The sequence below is a fragment of the Lemur catta genome, chromosome 1, assembly GCF_020740605.2.
Source record: "Lemur catta isolate mLemCat1 chromosome 1, mLemCat1.pri, whole genome shotgun sequence".
In the NCBI taxonomy this organism is placed as follows: domain Eukaryota; kingdom Metazoa; phylum Chordata; class Mammalia; order Primates; family Lemuridae; genus Lemur; species Lemur catta.
Genome location: NC_059128.1, coordinates 165,130,136 through 165,150,474, shown reverse-complemented (window position 1 = coordinate 165,150,474; position 20,339 = coordinate 165,130,136). Strand labels below are relative to the sequence as shown.

At 41.4% G+C, this 20,339-nt stretch overlaps 1 protein-coding gene across 2 annotated transcripts in view; it reads left to right on the top strand.

The window, feature by feature from the left end:
• Positions 1-19,793, top strand: part of CPNE4 (copine 4) — a 433,633-nt gene extending 413,840 nt beyond the window's left edge. For both annotated transcript variants that reach the window (XM_045538714.1, XM_045538722.1), the window contains 4 exons: positions 2,024-2,075; positions 4,827-4,960; positions 11,505-11,741; positions 18,041-19,793. In XM_045538714.1, coding sequence (XP_045394670.1) covers positions 2,024-2,075; positions 4,827-4,960; positions 11,505-11,741; positions 18,041-18,175 — 558 coding nt within the window. In that variant the 3' untranslated portion in view covers positions 18,176-19,793. The remainder of the gene's footprint in view (positions 1-2,023; positions 2,076-4,826; positions 4,961-11,504; positions 11,742-18,040) is intronic.
• The last annotated feature ends 546 nt before the right edge of the window (positions 19,794-20,339 follow it).

The window sequence follows — 20,339 nt, the reverse complement described above, 5'->3', positions numbered from 1 at the left end:
AGTTGTTGTTGACCGGTGGCCTGTAGACATTAACTCAGGCCACAAATGTGTTATATTTGACTTTTATTTTTAAAAAAGAATTAGGCAATTTTATATAAAATATCAGATTTCTGGCTTCTCTTAAAAAACTGAAAGCCTGGCAACACTAAGATTAAATATGACCTATGCAAGAATCAGCTGGGGCTGAGGAGATACAGTCCCATTCAGATGTGGTATCAACTCCAGCTTGCCAGCAGGTGGATGCCCACTTTCTTCTTAGAGTGCCTGAGCCTGAAGACTGGAACACCATCACCAGCCCAACTCCCCAGGTGTACTGAGTGTTCTCCATCATGTCCCCACAGGTGGTCTTCCACACCCCCACAGGTGGTCTTCCAGCCTCAGCTTGGCCCAACAGTGCTGAGGACAGGGCTGGGTGCCAGGCCTTCTTCCCAGCCTTCCTACTCTCATTCATGACATCTTCCTGGTTTTCTTTTTGTAGTAACTGATCCTTCTTGATGTTTTCTGAAGTCTTCATGTTCTTTTGATCCCCTAGCTCTATCCTATCTGTCAGCTAACTTACTCTTCCTGCTGTCCCAGTAAGCATCTCTTATATTCTGTTCCCAAAAAGCCATTCAAATATCCCTTTTCCGTGCCTGATTTCCCCTGTGCTCTAGACAAGCACTGATGGTCTGAGAAGCTCAGGTGCCACCCAGAGAGTTTACAAGGTCGTCACAATTTACTTCTTTGGGACAAAATCTCAGAGTATGCATTGAAACTGAAACCCAAACACCCCTGTCTTAGTTTGCACTCCCCAGGAACAGATAATAAGAATACGATTTAGATGCAAGTAGTTTATTTCAGAGGTGAAGGAAATCTCAACAGAGAGTTGAGAAATGGAAGGAAATCAGCAGCAGGTGTATCATCAATCGAGTCACCACTGTGGCAGCTGGAGCTTAATCCTGCTGGGGAACCCTAAGAGATGATGTACAGCACACACAGACCCCAAGGGATAAAGGAGCTGATGTATTTATACATCTTCTCCTGTCAATTACTGATTAAGGGCTGCTCCCAAGGGACATTTTCCCAACACTTTTACTCTGTCACTTGGACAGAAAAGCAGGCTTTGAAGACTAAAGAAAAACTTAAAGTAAATAAAGCAGGTATGATGGCTGGAAGTCAACTGACTTGCCTGGAAGTGCTAAGAGCAAAAGAATATGAGATAGGCACCAACAGCCTCACCTATGACCTCCCACTAAGAAAGGAGATGTCTTCAATGAAATGACCTATTTTATAGCCACCCCAAAGAGTCAGAGCTTGGAAACATCCTTTGAAATAGAATTCTCCACCAAATTCCAAATGATTCAACAAAAATGTTCAGATGCCAGAATGTCCCTCTTATTTTATCAGGTTTTTGGAAAGAAAAAAGTAAACAATATATTATTTGACCTTGTGGATGGGTCCTGCCAAGTAGAGGGATTTGTGTTGGAAGATTACAAGGTATATTACTTTATGACTTTTCCAAAAGTAGAGTACAGTCTCTTTTACCTGTATATATGTGAAAATTCTTCTGCCCTATAGCTCTGCATATCATGTCAGGATGATTCTGAAATGTCAACAGCTTAGCTGGAGCCTTTATAACCATCAGCTTGAGTTATTAAGTTATCTTTTTTTTTTTAATCCCTAGGTCCAAATAGAGCTCAACCAAATCTAAGCCTCCAGTCTGTGGCCAGTTCTATCTAGAAGCTATTTGGAGTTACATTTTTCTGAAATCTTGTCTTGAATTTTTAAAATATGCCTTATTATCCCCTCTTGCCAGGGTTTATCTGATTCTAGAAAATCTTCCTGTCACCTCAACTCCACAGGGAGCTTAGAATTCACCCTCCATCTTAGATTGATTGTGTAAAGGCTTAAAATGGTTCCTGCTGCTTAACAATAATGAATGTAATGGGCATTTGTTTGCAAACTCTAAACCCCAGTGGCTCCTTACTGGATTAAAGTTGTAATTCTTCTTTCTTCCTGTTTTTAAATTTTAATTGATGTCTAGGTCTCTCATGACTTTGCAATCAACTTTAATGAAGACAACCCAGAATGTGCAGGTAAATCACCATATAAAAGAAAGCCAGTGTCTCACAGCCCTTCCTTTTGCACCATGTTGATTTCTCTCTACTGATGTAGCATATCAGTTATGATTGTCCACAGCAGACAAGTAGGCTTTCTGCATCCAAATAAACTGCATCACTCCAAAGGAAACAGAGAGCCATAATAACAGAGCAGAAAACTAGGAGCTGTAAAAGATGGAATGCAGAAGAGGTCTTGAGCTTACAGCAAGAATATTGACCCCAATCCTGGATTCCTCTGACTAAAGCTAACTGGCTAGCTAGATAAGGGGAATGGGAGTTTCACTGATGGGCAGTGATGAGATATCCTTCTTTCTGCTTTCCAAACTATCATCAAGTATTTTTTTACAACTTCCTCTATATGTAGGTATTGTAAAACAGGAAAAAGAGCAGGAGTGACTCCATGACAGGCTGGACCTCCTGGAATAGGCCTAAGTTTCAGTTTCCCCAACATGGGTCCTCCGCCTCCCCGAAAATGACACTGATAACAACTAAAAGGTCCCAAGACTTAGAACCAACCAATCAGAAGCCAACATGACCTTGGAGCCAACCAATCAGGAGCCAACACGATCAGCCACTCTTGAAGGAGCAAATGAACTAAGGGAGGGAGGGAGATGGTGTGCCCAGCGTATGTAACCTACTAAAAAGTATAAAAGCTTAATTTTTACCCCAGGGCGGGGTCCTGGTTCGTGAAGAGGCCACTGCGTTGATGCTCTAGGACTTGGACCATAACTTGAGTTAGCCAATAAACTCCTTTGCCTTTTACAGCCTCGGTGACTCTGCCTTTCTATTCCTGGGGCCGAGGAAAATCGGTTCTAACAGTATAAGGAGAAGGGGAAATATGGAAATTATTTGGCACTTTCAGCATGTTAGCAAAGGATGTGGCCTCAGTGACTTTGAATAAATGGTCATGTCTTTGTGTCATAAAGAACCTTCTCAAAGTCCATGTTCCATTATTTCTAGCCAGAAGATTCCTCAAAATAATGATGCTGAAACCATGATGATAAATTTCACTCTAGAATTATTTTTCCTGCTTTCTAAGTAACAGATAGAGCAAAGAACATTTGTTACTATGAAGATCATAAGACATTTTTATAGTAGAAATGTCCATATCTCTCTCCTTCTTGCCAAGGAGGAGGAGGAGATGGACCAGGGTTAATTCAAATCCTGTAAGATATGTAAAGCATCTAGCAATTTATTTCACAAACTTAGCACTTAATGACCAAGAATGTGGTATCAATATCATTGGGTCTGAACATAGTAACCTCCGAGACCCAATCTCCATTCTGCCATTATTCCTTCCCATGATTTCTTGGTTTATTATGGTTTAGACTTTCCTCATCCCCAACCATCCCTGTTCTTAAACTATAAGAGTGGTTTTCCACCAAAGCAGAATGAAATATAAACCCTAGTTGTCACCTGTTTCACAGTCTTAGAATTCATCTGCCTGATATTTTTGAAAAGGAAATCAAACTTGCTTATCTTAGGCAAAAACTCAAGAACCAAAAGAGATAAGGAACTTCCACTCAGTGTCACTTAACTTCAAAACCAACTGCAATGGGATTTTGAGTCTATCTTTAGAATGTCAGGCTTTGGGGCAGGCCCAAGTGGGTGAAGCCTTTTCAATGTGGTTGGAAGCGTGTGCATAAAAGCAGGTCAGAACAGAATTTGCTCATCCAAAATCCCCAAGAGCTGGTTTGCAGTGCATGGTGGCTATGGAGGACAATCTCAGAAGGGGCTTGTGTGGACCCCTCTGGCCTAAAACGGGACCTATTTTAGGATAGAAAGGGAAAGGAAGATGAGCTGGAAGAAGGGAAGGCAAGAAATAACACAGGCACAGACACCAAGAGCAGCCATTTGAATAAAAACCATTTGTAATGTGACTATTATTTTGGGATCAGGATTATAACATGAAATGTGCAGTAAAGACTCTCCAAATGCTAGGAGAAGCTGCACAGACAGGGCTGCCTCTCCTAATAGAGTCCCAGGCTTTACTATAATGTTTCCTGGATGGACGTCCCCTTTGAATGAGGGGTTGACCATGGTGATGACCATCACCCCTCTGCACAGCCATTGCCAGTGGATGAGTCTGTCAGCCACTTCACCCATTCATCACACACTTGGTGAGCATGTACCATGTACCTGACACTGCCTCAGGCTCTTTTAGGGAATACAAAAGTGAGTAAGTCATGATTCCTGCCCACAAGGAGTGTAACATCTGTAGAGATGGTGATGAGAATATACAACCCTTATAGATGGCCCCAGTGGTAGACACTAGAGTCAATATGGTGGCGTGGAAACTAGAGGAGCATTAAAGCTGACTTGCCTCGTGACTGAGGACACAGCTCTTAGAGCCAAACAGACCTGGGTTGAAATCCTGAGCCTGTAACTCACTTGTGTGTGACCTGGGGCCAATCATTTAACTTCTTATGCCTCTGGTTCTTCACCTATTTCATTATGCTATGAGGATCTAATGAAATCTTATGTGTAAAGTGAGATATTAGGGAAAATTTGTGGAAATGTTGCTTTTGACTTATGTCTTTAAAGAAGAGAACAATTTCCATGGGGGAGGAGGCAGCAACGGTAGCAATGTGGTATTCGTTTTTAGCTAACAAACATAAATGTGATGTTGATAAGAACTATTTGGAGAAAAGCAATACTATTATTTTGTCTGTATTTGACTACAAATATATTTGGAGGAACTATTGATCTTTGCTAATCTCACCGTAGGAATTCAAGGCGTCGTGGAGGCCTATCAGAGCTGTCTCCCGAAGCTCCAACTCTACGGTCCCACCAACATCGCCCCCATCATTCAGAAGGTGGCCAAGTCAGCGTCGGAGGAGACTAACACCAAGGAGGCCTCGGTAAGGAGAGGGCGATTCGCCTGCTAACAGGAAGTTACCCTTCTTCACCTGGTTATTGGCCATAACACCCATCCCACTCAGCCAATAAATTCCAGCATTTCTACTCATGTGAATTTGGACGAGTGACTTAACCCCTTCCTGTCCTCTGTCGGCTCGTCTGAAAAATGAGCATAATCAAATCCATCTCTGGTGGGTTGTGAAGCTTAGAGATGACACATGTCAAATGTCTACCACATTGACTGAAAACAGGTGACACTCAACAACGGAAGTTACTATATTCACTGAAGTATGTCATACCTATTTCCTATCCTTGGAAAAGAAAAAAAAATTCCACCCAAATATAGGCTTGCTTTCCAGTGTACCCATATTACAGATGGAGGGGAAACACCACGGAAGTAAAACAATGGATGATTTTGCCCCCTAGTGGTGAATTGCAGCAACACAAAACATCACAGTAAAGATTTGTTTCGCATTCTGTGGGTTTTCTTAAGAAAAATGAGAGCCAAGGCCAAACAGGGTTTGAGTTTTTCCTGTAATATTTTAGAAGTAAATATATTATCATAATAACTTTTCTGTGTATCATTTTAATGATATCAATATTTTTTTTTAAGCTTTATGGGTTTTTTTTTTTTTATTTAGTAGAATATTACTGATGTCTGAAATGCTCTCTAATTTTATCCTGGGTTCCAGGAGAGTGAGTTTTCATAAAGGAAATAATATACTACTCCCTCATCTTCTTAAATCAACTCATCCAGCCTTCTTGCTCTGCACCCATGTTCTCAGCCTTCCCTCATGTTAGAATGGACGGAGGACCACGCTCTTACTTGACGTCAGCCTCTCCTGTGCATGGGAGCACATCCCTCCCGGTTATCCAAGGATTGTGACCCAGCCGTTATATTCTCTCTCTTTCTCCTTATCATCTATTATCATCTATTTTTTCCCTTTCTACTTCACCTTCTACTGAAGAGGTATTCCCACTAGCAAGTAATTATTCTTGCTAATAGAAAGACTCATTCCCAAATAGCAAGCAATCATTCTATAGTATCTCCTGTTTAAGTTACAAATCTCTCCCTTGACCCCATTTTACACTTTAGCTACTATTCCTACCTTTTTTCCACTCTGATCTATGCTTCACACAGAAACCAGATTGGTCTTTTAAAAATACAGTTACTATCACGTCACTCCTTTGCTCTAAATCCTCCAATACTTCTCATCGTGCTTAGAATAAAATCTCAATTCCCTAATATGGCCTAGATGGCACTATATGCCCTACTCCCTGCCTACCTCTCTGATCTTAACTCCTATCACTCTCTTTTGCTCCCTAGATTCCAACCACACCGACTTCTTGCTGTTCCTTAAGTACACTGAACATATTCCCACATCCAGGCCTTTTCATTTGCTGCTCCCTGTCAGGTTTTCTCTCACCCCAAACCTCCACATGATCCGCTATCTGACTGCATTAAGATCTCTGCTCAACTATCAACTCCTCTGAAATTTCCCCCTGCTTACCTTACCTAAAACAGCCAAACCACCCCGGCCCCCACACCATGTCTTAGCTTTACTTTTCTTCTTAGCACTTGAATACTGAAATACTTTAGATGCTTTTGCCTACTTGTGTATTTTATGTCTCCACTACTTGCATATGAAAGCTCCATAACAGGAAGACCTTGTTTACTAGGATATCCCCAGTATACAAAACAGTGCTTTGCACAGTACATGCTCAATACATACTTATTTAAAGAATGAATATGAAACTCCTCTAAATTACTTTTCATATGTATATATGATGATAAGTACTTTAAATTTTCCTTTGTAAAACTTGTGTGTATCTTAAATATTGTACATCTTATATGCCAGGATGGTGTTCCTGTTTTAGTTATAATTTGAAGTCTCTCCTACTTGAAAAGATCAGAGTTCCCAAGGTCCCTAGAGGGAGTGACAATCACCACATGCCTTTATTCAGTCCACTGTCTCTTTCCTACATCTGAGTAGCATCTTCAGCTCCTCCAGGCTTGGGTCATTTAGTGACCTACAAGGGAGTGGGGATAGTTTGAAGCAAATTTTTATTCTAGACTAATAATTTTAAAATGTTCTTTTATTTACATAGCTGACCACAGTTTCAGTCTCCTACCCAACATCCATCAGGTGACCAGAGTTATCCGTGAAAAACAAATGTGCCTAATCTGTGTGGCATCTTCTCTTACCTCTTCTGCTCATTATGTCATGTTCTTGAAATCACTAACCAATGGTTTGACCACAGAGAGGCTTGGGGACCCTGCACAGTCAGTTGCTGACCTCTGGGGAGCTAAAGGTGTATTTCCTTGGATAATAAGTTCCAAATACTCATTGATCATGGACATGTTGGCCTTTAAGCTGGGCAGAGCCAGTCTATCATCTGGGATCTCATCTAGCAGAGATGCTGGGAGCTTGATGCTGCCCAAGTCTGTTTAAGTGTTGAAGCTAAGAAAATCATGCCTCATCTCTGCTCATCTTTTCTCTTCTCTTGAGAAGCCACCAACACTTCTCAGCATTGCAGATCAACACTCCACCAGTGTGTGGACTCTTCAAGGCTTCCCCTAATGTACCTCCCTCTTACCACAGAGGCCTTGAACAAATTTAAACCCTCACAAATGCAAGATTTAAGGATAAGGGTTGACAGGATCAGTATTCATTTTGTTTTTTACCTTTTTTAAAATTTTTATTAGCACCAGGACCCATTCTTCAAACAATAACTTGCTTGGAATCCAACATACAAAATAGATTAAAACACACACACACACACACACACACACACACACACACACACACCTTGCCAAATTTATGTTAAGGGGTAGAGTCAAAACTTGTCTGTTCTCCTTTACCCTTTTACCCCCAAGAGTATCCCCAGAGCATCCCCAGAGCCCAGTTTAAAACAGGATGATCTCATCCCCTCGGGGGTACCAGGACCCCCAGAGTAAAAAGAAAACAGGGCTGGCATAGGCCTGGATTTGGGTCTGATATAAGCCAGCATGAGTTTTTGGCCATCACTCAATTCCCCAGGGACAGGTAGGGCTGGTCTGAAAGGACAGGCCAGGAAATGGGATCATATGCAAGAAGCATCCAAGCCACACATCTCCAAATGTGTTATCCCAATAGGCCAAGAATGATGCTTTTCCCCAGAGGTTTCTCCTATTCTTTGAACAGTTTGTGGTCCAGGATCCTTTGATATCACTGACTGCTAAGAGTCATAAACTTGAACCTCTTAGGCCAGCTGTGTCAGGGAGTCTGTTGCTATAGGATTTTCTCCTTTATTTTGTAGAATGCTCTTAGAAAAAAAATCCCCTCTTCATCTAGACAGGACCTCAAGTATATTCAAAGACTATTTCATATTTCATCCATGAGCATTTTTCCAGCCTGACTTTGGAAGGAACTGTTACTAGTAGCCTTATTGGAAATTTCCTTCAGGGTTTCAATCAAGCCATCTGCAGACTATTACCTTTAGCTAGATGAAACCTGGAAGGATCAGATTCTAGAATCCTGACAATCTCTTCAGACCAAGGGTTCTTAACCGTTTTTTCCCATAAACCCATTAGCAGCTGGTAAAGCCCATAGACCCCTTCTCAGAAGCATTTTTAAGTGCACAAAATAAAATACATATTGTTAAGTAAACAAATTATATTGAAATGCAGTTAGCAAAATATTTTAAAATGTGACAAAGAAGCATCATAAATATAAAATACCTCTTTTATTTACATATTAAATTATGAAAACCAGTAGCTAGTCTAATAATTCTGCAATTTCTAAATAGTGTTGAGTGTAAACAGTACATTGAAATATCTGCAGCCACTGTAATATGTCAGGAAAATATCTGTGATTTTTTAATTGGTGACTAAGTCACAAGTACAGCTAATACTAATTTGATGTGTTGATTACATTTATAATTGAAACAAGACAGATTTATATTAGAGATTAGTGAAAATAAAAAAGTAATTTACCCGAAGTTCACAGACTGCCTGAAATCTTTCAACAGGCCACAGACTCAGATTAGGAACACCTGCAGTAGATCAAGGGGCGGCAAACTGTATTCCACAGCCTGTTTTTCAGTGGCTTGCAAGCTAAGAATGGTTTGTACATTTTTTAGTGGTTCAAAAAATCAAAAGAAGAAGAATATTTGACATTCAAATTTCAGTATCCATGCATAAAGTTTTATTGAAACACAGCCACTCCCATTCTTTTTAAATATTATCTATGACTGTTTCCACACTACAGCAGCAGTGTTAGGTAGTTGTGACAGAAGCCATTATGGGCTGCAAACTATTTATTAATTTCAATTTTTCCATTAATATTTATTAATGTCCCTTTAAGAAAACGGTTTCCCAACTCCTGCTCTAAACCATTACAACTCTAAAGTTTCTCAGTGTGGTGGTGTGACTAACAGGGAATTTTTGGTTTGTTTTGTTTCTTAAGGCATTGAGCAGTAGAGGAGATTCATCCCCTGCACTGTAAAGATCAGATCAGACAGGAAGTAGGGGAGGGTGGAGAATAAAGGAAAAGGATGCAGAATTATGAATTCCTCAAGGGCCCACCTGCTCATGAATTATAGGCAGTCGCCTTTCGGGCCTGGCATCTGCCCTGGCCCTCTAAGCTGCACACTGGGGAGGGTGGCTTGTAATTCTGGTGTATTCCATGCCCTTCACTCTCTCCCCAAACCACCAGCATTGCCTCCTCCTGCCCCTTTACTCTGTACCTTCCTAGCTCCTTCATCACCTCATCCTACTGAAACCCTCCTCTAAACACCCAGGCCAGCTTCCTTGTCAACGTGTAAGACTCGAGAAGCATAGATAGGGATGGAAATACACAACTCAAATGAATTTGGAAATTGGGCGTCAGCTAGGACTACCGGTAGGTGGTAATGGAACAATTAGTTTTCACATCAAACTATATGGAAAGCATTCAGAACACGTGGCCATCTTCACCATAGTGTGAATTTCAGTGATCTCCAGTTCATATTTTTTTGTTTAAAAACATTTTTAAGGCTTACAGAGAAAAGAGGAAACTATTTAGTACTGCCAGCTTATTTGCAGCCTTAAGCGTATGATTCTCAAAATCAGATGTTTTCAAAATGTAGCTCTTCTATCCAGTCTTTCTCCTTTGAAATATGGCAACTTGGAATGGTTTGATCTTCTCACATTTATTCCCTGTGAGTGTTGGGGAAATTGCAGGGATTATACTGGAAGTTCTTCCGAGTTCAGTGTGAGCTGCAGCTCGCTAATCTTCGTCTCTCCCATCTTACCAGCAAAGGCCACCGTGGTGCCTCCCATGACGACTAACAGCAGTGATGACCTTCAATGAGTTTTCCTTCCCCAGACCCCAAAGCACTTCCCAAGCCTTCCCTGCTGCTGAGTGCAGAGTTTTCCGCCAATCCCATCTCTAATGAGTGCCTGCAGCTTCTCCAAGTGGAAAGGGGCCAGGCAGGCTGCAGGCCAGGAGCCAGGACTTAGAGCAGGAAGCCAAGGGGCACCACAGCCTTCTGCGTGTGTGCTGGAGAAGGGCCACCACCTTCTTGGCACATGGTCTTCAGAAGCAGAGATTGCCACCCTGACCCTCTTTTATCAGGGATTAGACTAGTGCCTTCCAGTAGAAATATAATGCAAGTCACATATACAATTTTGAATTCTTCAGCAACTGCATTTTAAAAAGTAAAAAGAAAAAGAGAGATCAATTTTCACAATATATTCAACCCAACATGGCCAACATACTGTCATTTTAGCATGTACTTCATATAAAAAATTATCAATCACGTATTTTATATTCTTTTCTTGCTGCTAACTCTTCAAAATCCATGTGTATTTTACACTTACAGCATCTCAGTTTGGATGCTGTTATCATCACAAATACTTAGTATTTATTTAGATTTTATAAATTAATAGTTGAAAAAGTAGATAGATTCACATACATAAGTTGTCCCAAACATATGTAAAAGGTTTCCAATGACTCAGTTGGGTATCCATTTTTAAAGGCAAACTTAAATTCATTAAAATTAAATAAAATTATAAATTTAGTTCCTCACTTGCTCTAGCCACATTTTAAGGGCTCAGTAGTCTCATGGAGCTAATGGTTATTGTATTAGACAGCACAGCTTTAGATTTTTAAATATCTCCAAGCTGAAGAGGATCATATAAATGATCTGGCCCAACTGCTCATTTAAGAAATGAAGAAGCTGAGACCCAGAGGAGTTAAGGGATTTTCCCAGGGTTTCGCAGACTGAGGCTGGGAAGCCAGTCCTCCTGACTCTCCGTCTGCTGCTCCTTCTACCACACTGTACTTGTTAACTGTCAGTAGGGCGGTTATTATAATTAAGCTACAATTACTGTGCCTGCCTTTAAGCTCCATTCATCATAACCTTAAGCCTTTAGAGCTATCAGCACAGGCACTCAAAAATTGTCCATTATCACCATTGCTTTGGTAAACGTGCAGTGAAGCCACCCAGATGCTAACTGGTATCGTATTGTCCTTGTCTCCCCCACTTCTATGTTGCCCGTCATGACCTGGCATCTGATGGCAGCAATACTTCATCCTACTGATCCTGACAGATGGTGTCATCACAGACATGGCCGACACCCGGGAGGCCATTGTCCACGCCTCCCACCTCCCCATGTCAGTCATCATCGTGGGAGTGGGGAACGCTGACTTCAGTGACATGCAGATGCTGGACGGTGACGACGGGATTCTGAGGTCACCCAAAGGAGAGCCTGTCCTTCGGGACATCGTGCAGTTTGTGCCCTTCAGGAACTTCAAACACGTATGCATTTACATCTTGGGGGTACTTCCAATGGGAGAGCAGAACCAAAGCATGCTCACCCCTCACATTTGTCCACCAGTGTTTGTAGTGATCTTCTATTCTTAAAGCAACATCAGCTCTCCCTTCCTTAGCCAGGCCCTCTCCCACAGCAAGAACATGTAGAGCTTGGCTCTTTGGAGAAAAAAGTGTAAATTGAGTTATAGATAAGGAGTCATGCTAACTATGGTAGCCAAAATTTCACCAATGCTTGCTCTCATCCATATAATTTAGTGCCTCCAGATCTGCCATGCACAGCTGGGCGTCTTGTGCCCTGCCCAAGTGTGCCTGGCCAAAGTAGCAAGAAGAAGTCGAAATTCAGCCTGGGTTCTGTTTATCAAGCTACGGACACTGGCACAAGTCTGTTTGCCTTGGCAAAGTATGTTTTCAAAATGATAGAATCCTTAATCATCTATAATTACATAGTAAGCAGCATCAAAGATTTATTTAACTCATTCATGAGCAAGATGACAAAGCTAGTTCAAAGGAGTATAATAAGACAGTTAAATGTGGTCAGTGAGGGGAAAATGCTGGAAGAAGATTGCTAAGATACATTCAAAACTGGTTAGTGATCAACAGGGTTAAAAAAAAAAAACTCATACTCTTTGAATTACCTTCTCTACTGAACAGAAATCATTGCCTCCTATAAGTTTTCTGTAAATCAATAGCTAACTTTACAGTCTTGGGCTCTCACCAAAAAGAAATACTAAGTCAAGCAGCATTGCATTTCTCAATGGCCTTGAAGCAGACACATTAGACAACATGGAAACAGTGCTCAGAAATAATTTTTTCACATTCCCAAATTTTGGATAATTAATAAGTCCCTGGAGGAAGGAGCACCTTTAAAATTTCCACAAAACCCTACACCTATTGAGCTACAATCACCCAGAGGGATACCTTCTGTAATTCATAAAAGGCTCCCTCCAGTCTAGTCATGGCCCTGAAGACCCCTCACCGCCTCCCCCAGCTGTGTCTGGGAGTCTGTGGGGGTAACATGGGTATTCACAGACAGTCCTCTGTGTTCTTTCAGTTTGTGCCCCTTGTAAAAGCTGTCCTGGAGCAGAGACTTTCCCCAGCCGCTGCCACCCACTGAGGCCTTGCCCTCTGCACTGCTGTTGGTGCCAACAATGCCACTCCCAGGGGCTGGTGACTAAACTTGAGCTGCCCTGGCAGGAGAGAATCTGCAGAATCTTCAGCATCCTGAGCTGCTCTGCAGTCTCCTTGGAAAAGAAGAGAATCCTCTCCTTCCCATGCTGCAGACTGCCCTCTGTCACTTGAGCCATTAATGCAGTGAAGTCTGGGTCCCCGCATCTCAAGGATCCCTGCTGGAAAATGTCTTCATCAGTTTCCACTGCCCCCCTCCCCTCCCCTCATAGGGCTCAAGTCAGCTCCTTAGGCCGGAGAGAGGAAGGGACAGGCAGTGTGCCATCCCATCCACTCCAAACTTCCCTCCTGATGCTAATTTGGTAAAACCAGTCAAAGACTCTCATTCAAATAAATCCCAGTGTTCTTCACAGCCAGCTTATTGTATATGTCCAGACACATCTGAATATCGGTTTGGGCTTACACTTGGACCCCAGCTATACTGTGCAAGGTAATTATAGGGGGTGGAAAGATGAATGGGTCGTCATAATAAACAATCACCTATCCTTCCACCCCCTATACTTACCTTCCTGTAGTCCTAATATCAGAGCCTTTAGCATATGCTCCTCAGAAATTGCTGTTTGATCTGCTGCCTTCTTAGGACAGGCTTTAAAGTAACCGTTCAGATAAATCAGCAGCCCAGCAGCTTCAGCTGAACCCTAGAGTTTGTGACCTGCCCAGACCTCCTAGGGACATAACTGCACACTCCAAGGCTCCCTGAATGTTGAGGTATTATTCATAACTGTACTGCCACACAATTGCCATTCTACTTTTAAGGAGGGTTGCATTGTAACTAAAATCATTAAAGGTGCAGAAAATCAGTCGCTGGCTACACAGTGGAGTTGAGAGAGTTTCCATTAATAACAGCTGCAACCAATCTCTCCCACAAGCTCTCGGGGCAATACATGTGGGTAAGGGGTAATTGTGCTGCTATAGCCCATCTTCAACTTTCCCAAGGAGGAGATTTCCAAGTAAAAGCACTCACTAAATGAAAGAAACTCACCAAGCCCTCAATTTATCTGCATAGGGACAAAAGAAGTAGCGTCAAAAAGAAGTAATATTCTTTACAAGGAGAGATGTGCTACAGCAGACTAAATTTGCTGGAGTTATGTTCATCAATGAAGCCAGCTATCTCCCATAGTGTCCAAGGTGGAAGGAAGGGTGTTCTTCCAGATTTTAATGTCCTGCTCCATTTTGTCAGCCAGGCAAAAGAAGTAGCCACATCACTGACCACCACCTATAACTTTGCCTGAGTGAAGAGTAATCAAAGAGCTCACTCCCTAGGAGATTCATGAACTTCCCCAAATCATGCTGTCCCTGCCCCCCCATGCATGTGTGTGCCACTGAACCGTAAAGCGTTCTAACCTCTATCCCCAAGCCACCTCCTCTTCCCCAAGCACTCATAGAGTGCCTGTTCTGTGCAAGGCACATACCAGGCACTAGGACCACATGAGATGATAAAGCCATGGACCCAGGCCTCAAGGAAGTTACTGGAGAATTGTGGGATTGGGACAAAGGTATCAGCAGAAAAGTCATGTTCTAAGAAACCTATGGGTGGTTGAGAAGAACTAAAATGTTGCTATAAGACTTCAGAGCAGAGAGAAGTGGCCATGGGGAAAGCCTGGCAGCTTGTGTCAGGTATTTGAGGAAGGACAGAGCTTGGTAAGCAGGGAGTTGAGGGGCATCAGCAACAAGTGGAGTGCCCCAAGCAGGGCAAGGAGGTCGGTGCTGCTCAGTCTCTGTGCCACATGGAGTCTCCCGCTGCTTTGCAGATGACCAAGGCAAAATGCCAGGAGCATATCTACCCCTCCTTGTCTTCATGGATTTCAAATTAGATTTTGAAAACCATTTCATTATCCAAACTAATCTACTCCAAATTTAATAAGCCATAAGTAAAAGGGAAGGTGAGGAGCTTAGATCATTTTATATAAGCCATTAACCCATGAATTGCCTCTATCCACTCTGCATGATAACTCAGAGCTTTAAAGTATACAGGCTACAGGCTCTTAGTCCATTTCTGCTACTATAAGAGAATACCACAGACTAGGTGATTTATGAAGAACAGAAGTTTATTTGGCTCATGATTCTGGAGACTGGGAAGTCCCAGAGCATGATAACAGCATCTCTCAAGGGTCATCACATGGTGGAAGGGCAGAAGGTGGAAATGATCATGCAAGACAGAGAGAGAGAGAAAGCATGAGGGGCATATTCCCTTTTATAACAACCCACTCTTGTGATAACTAACCCAGTCCCTGATAATAACCTCTCATCAGGGCCTACCTTCCAACATTGTTGCACTGGGAATTAAGTTTCCAGCACATGGATTTAGGGGGCACATTCAAATAGCGGGCTCCAAATTATGTGGCTCTGGCAATTTATTTAATTTCTCTGTGCCACAGATTTTCATCTGTCAAATGAGGCAAATGATACATGCATTGGAAGATTAAAGTGGCATCTGTATAAAGTTTAGTACAGGGCCTGTTCCACATAGATGGTTAACAAATACAGCTTTTGTTATTGTTATTACTAGCTGCTTTCATATTCTTGGCCTTTTCCTAACCAATTAATGTCCCCAAAGCCTTATTTGCTTGCCACCAGCACAGATATGCAAAGGAGTGGGGGAATCACTTAGGAAATGTGCTGTCCAATATGGTAGCCACTAGCTACATGTGGCTATTTAAATTTAAATTCATTAAAATGAAATAAAATTTAAAACTCAGTTCCTCAGTCACACTAGCCTTATTTAAGGGGCTCAATAGTTGCATGTGGCTAGTAACTCCCATATTAGACAGCACAAATATGGAATATTTCCATCGTTGCAGAACGTTCTATTTGACAGCCCTATTCAGAAATATTTTTGGCTGCAAGTAACAGCAAATCCATCTTACAGTGGATTACATGAGTGGTTCTTAATCAGCGGTGACATTTCTCCCCAGGAGATATTTGAAATATCTGGAGACATTTTTGATGATGATAAATGTGGAACCTACTTGCATCTAGTGAGTAGCATCCTACAATGCACAGGACAGTCCCACACACAAATAATTACCCAGTCCCAAATGCCAATAGTGCCAAGGTTGAGAAAACCTGTATTATACAAATACAAATATATTTTTCTCATGTAGCTAGAAGTTAGAGGCTGATGGCTGCTGGCATCTGTGATTCAATAGTGTCAGGGCCAGCACTATGCAATTCCCCCTGCTGTTCCTACGTAATGATAAAATGGCTGCTATAGCTCCAGGATTTAGTTCAAGAGAGAAAGAAAGGGGAAAGGGAAACAGAGCCAATGATGTCTGTCCCCCATAACCAGGAAAGAAAAGCTTTCCAAAAAACATTCCCCAGGAAACTTCCACTTATATCTCAAAGGATGAAATTGAGTCACATGGCCATCCCTAGATGCAAGGAAGGCTGGGAAATCAAGTATTTAACTTCTTAACCTTTATATGAGAGATGGCCAGAGAGAAAAGGGTGAAAATTACTTTTGTATCTGCCCCAGTGTACACATAGACCATGGTCTAACACCCAACCCTGAGCAGTTATTTATAAAATAAAAGGGCGTCTGTGGGTCTCAAATGTCCAGAATGCTATGGCATCTCCAAAATGTGAGGGATCACTTTAGAAAAACTCTGAAATCTGAAAAACAATGTTTCAGATTGCTTTAAAGATAGGTGTCTCTCTTTTTTTTATTTCAGTGTATTGCAGGCATACAAATGTTTAGATTACATATATTGCCTTTGTCCCACCCTAGTCAGAGCTTCAAGCCTGTAAAGATAGATGTTTCTTATTTTGAGACTCTGTGAGATGGAATGAATTCTTATTCTTTTCTATTTTGCCACTGAGAACATTAGGGCTTAGCAAAGTTGAATGATTTAGTAGCAAACTACATAGAAAAGAAAGAACTAGAAATCAGGTCACCTGGCATTGAGTCCTGGCCTCTTTCCTTCAGTCTTAACTTGTTCACTGGTCACTCTGCCTCAAGTTTTCAACCTCTTCAATAGTAGCTAATAATGACACTCAGGAAGCTGAAGTTACTTGCCCAGGGCTTGTGCAGTTAGTACTAAATTCTAGAGCCAGGAGTCAAATCCAGCTCTGCATGATAGCAACCTCAACCTTTCTCTGCTGCAGAGTCATCACCGAAGATCACATGGTCCTGTGCCCCTGCCCCAAAATCATGCAGTAGATCCATAATGCTAATAGAATAAAGGCTAAATTAATTAGAATGATATTCAAGACTCTCCATTGCCTGGCCTCAAGTCCATTTTCCAACTGAATGCCCAACCAAACCCACAACTCCAGCACACACACACACACACACATACACACACACACACACACACACACACACACACACACACACAGTTCCTTAAGCCCCATCAGATAATTCACTGTCTCTAGAATGATCAAATGCCATTTCCCTACCCCTTCTCTATGTTTTTAAAATATGCCCAGCTTAAATGCCACCTCCTCTACATTTTAAAAATATCCCAGCTTAAATGCCCCCTCCTCTTGGAAGCCTCCAAGATAACTTAGTCTCTTTGTTTCCTGTGCTCTGGTCAGTCACAGTGTTTGTGACTCCCTGGAGCAGTGCTTCTCGAATTTCAACATGCATACAAATCACCAGGGCATCATGTTAAAATGCAGATTCTGATTCAGTAGCTCTGGGTTGAGTCTAAGTGTCTACATTGCTAATAAGCTCCCATGTGATGTGAAGCCGCTGGTCTGTAGCATGTATCATGTTCTACCTCACAGTAGAGTTAATATTGGCCATGCCAGGCTCCCCTCACATAATTACAACCTTCCTGATGGCAAGAACCATAGACCCGTAAAACCTAGCTTGGTACCTTGAACATAAATAAGTGCCTAAAATTGGAGGCAAATTAGAAACAGAACTGCAGAGCAATTCACTCTGTCATCAACTTTTTCATCTTCAGATGTGAATAATTTTATATTTTGAGACAGGCATAAAAAAATGTAATGATGAAATTAAAGGTCTATTTTCCAACAATCTGAGAACTCTTGCTTGGAGCAGCTGCTCAGAGGACTCAAATCCTTGAGGCCAAATCTGGATCAGATTCGTTTGATCAGAAGCCAAAGTCATGGTGATTTCTTCTTTCCTGCAGGCATCTCCAGCTGCCCTGGCAAAGAGTGTGTTGGCCGAAGTCCCAAACCAAGTCGTGGACTATTATAACGGCAAAGGGATTAAACCAAAATGTTCATCAGAAATGTATGAGTCTTCCAGGACACTAGCGCCATGAACTCCACACACTTTTACAGAGTTCTGAAATACTATTCCTGCTAATATTTAATACTTCTACTACTCCTGTACTTAAAAAAAAAAAAAAAAAGTACACATTTAAAAATAGCACGTTTTGGTGATTTTTAACTAACTGACAATTTTTTTTGCATGTGTAGTCCCAGGGCCTGGATCTGTTAAGCCCTTGTATTGTTAAAGACTTTTTACAAAGAAATACAAATAATAATAACTTACTCTTTACATTACAGCATGTCGCCTTGAAATAAAATGGTATCTGTATCCATTTTTTATACAGGTTTGTTGAAATTTTGCTAAATTTCTTATTATCTTTACACTATAAAGCATTTTGAAACATTTATTGAATGCTGATAGCCAAAACGTATTTGGTTTTATCTGCTACAAGATGAGAGACTTTTGAAAATGGCAGATGCATGGACTGTATTTTGCATGTTTAAAATAAAAAACAATCCACACTGTTTTTGCAGTTGTTATCTATAATTCCTCCCTGCTAAGAATGGTCTCTCTATTAAAAAGAGGTTTACCCACCTAGAGGTAGACTTTTTGAAGTATGTCTGGGGCATGTAGCCCAGCACCTCTGAGACTTTACTGTGCACACAAATCACCTGAGAGTCTTATTATAATTCAGATTTTGCTGCAGTAGGTCTGTGTGGGGCCCAAGATTTTGCATCTCTAACAAGGTCCCAGGTGATCCTAATGCAGGCCTTGGACTGCACTAAGCGTGGTGAGGTTCTAGACTTTAATGTCATAATAGAGACCATCTGAAACAGGGCACCTCCTACTCTGCTTGAGAATGGCATCTCTTCCCTCCAGTAGCATAAAGGTCCTGCCTGTCTCAGAGGTGAGAGTAGAAAGTAATGAGACTGATTCCAGAAGCTGCACACCCCAAATCAGTCTCACTGCTTTATAGTCACACCTCTTCCTTAAACAAGACTAGAGAGTGCTCCTCCTGGCTGGCCCTTGCCCTTTTAAAGGCAGTATCACACACCATGTCATGGCTGGTTCCATTTTATGTCAACCCCTAGGAAAGACCTCAAAGAGTCTTCATTGGGACCACAACAATGGAACTTGTCCATAGCCAATGGCCATGCAGTATGGCTCCCCAGATATCTGGTCCACCAAGTTGACCTCTGAGCTTAGCGTGGGGCTTTTTTTTTGCCTTTTTGTAATCACCCTGAGAGCAAACTCTATAAGCAGAAATGCCTGGAATTATTGCTTTGGGTGGAGGTGTTTTAATATAAGCTGGCCAGTCTTGAACCAAAACAACGAATGTTTCACTTGTATGATCTTCTCACAGAGAAATAGACAAGTGTTTGTAAGGATAAAAGGCACAAAGTGGAACTTATTTTTGGTCAGAGAGATGCAGAAGTAAATCACAAGACAAAATAAATCTATTTGTTGTCTATTTGTTGGGGGGAGCAGTATTAACAAGCAAAGCAAATGCCTCATATGATTTCCAGAGTTATAATTATAGATCTTAATCTTGCAAATACATGTCAACCAAATGCACAACATTTTGGGAATGATGGTAAAAATGTATGACTGAAAAACTAATAAATATTTAAACTGTATTGTTTTATGAATAAATTGGTTACTTACAGCATTTTTTTCCAAGAGTTGTGGTCTTGTTTCTCTTTTCAAAGCAATTTCCTAACAGTGATTTATTTCATATAGTTAACATGGCCTCAGATTAGGGATAGCTCTTTCACAGTCCAATGGAAACATATGGGTCATTGTTTCTAACAAACAAGGACTTAAACTATTTAGGTAATATATTACAGAGATATCTGGTGATTGTTTCTAACCCCAAACCAGGACATGAGCTTCCATATCTATGTACCTGGAACCCAGTAAGAGCTCAATAAATGTTTAATGAATACAGAGATGACTAATGAAATGAATGAAAAGGTGAATAGAATTGTTAATGTGCCTCATGATCAATCTTTAATCCATTGAAGATTTAACAGGAAGGTTAAGTGTTTGTGGCTATCAATCTAAATGATGAACCATGTTATTCTCAAGTATCTGCTGGGATCTCTATACTTGTGTCAGGATCCCTGGGATCTGTGAGACGGGGTGATGAAGACAGAGTTCAGTTTGCCCTGCAGAACCTTAAGGCAGTTTACTTTCCTTTTCATAGCCAGACT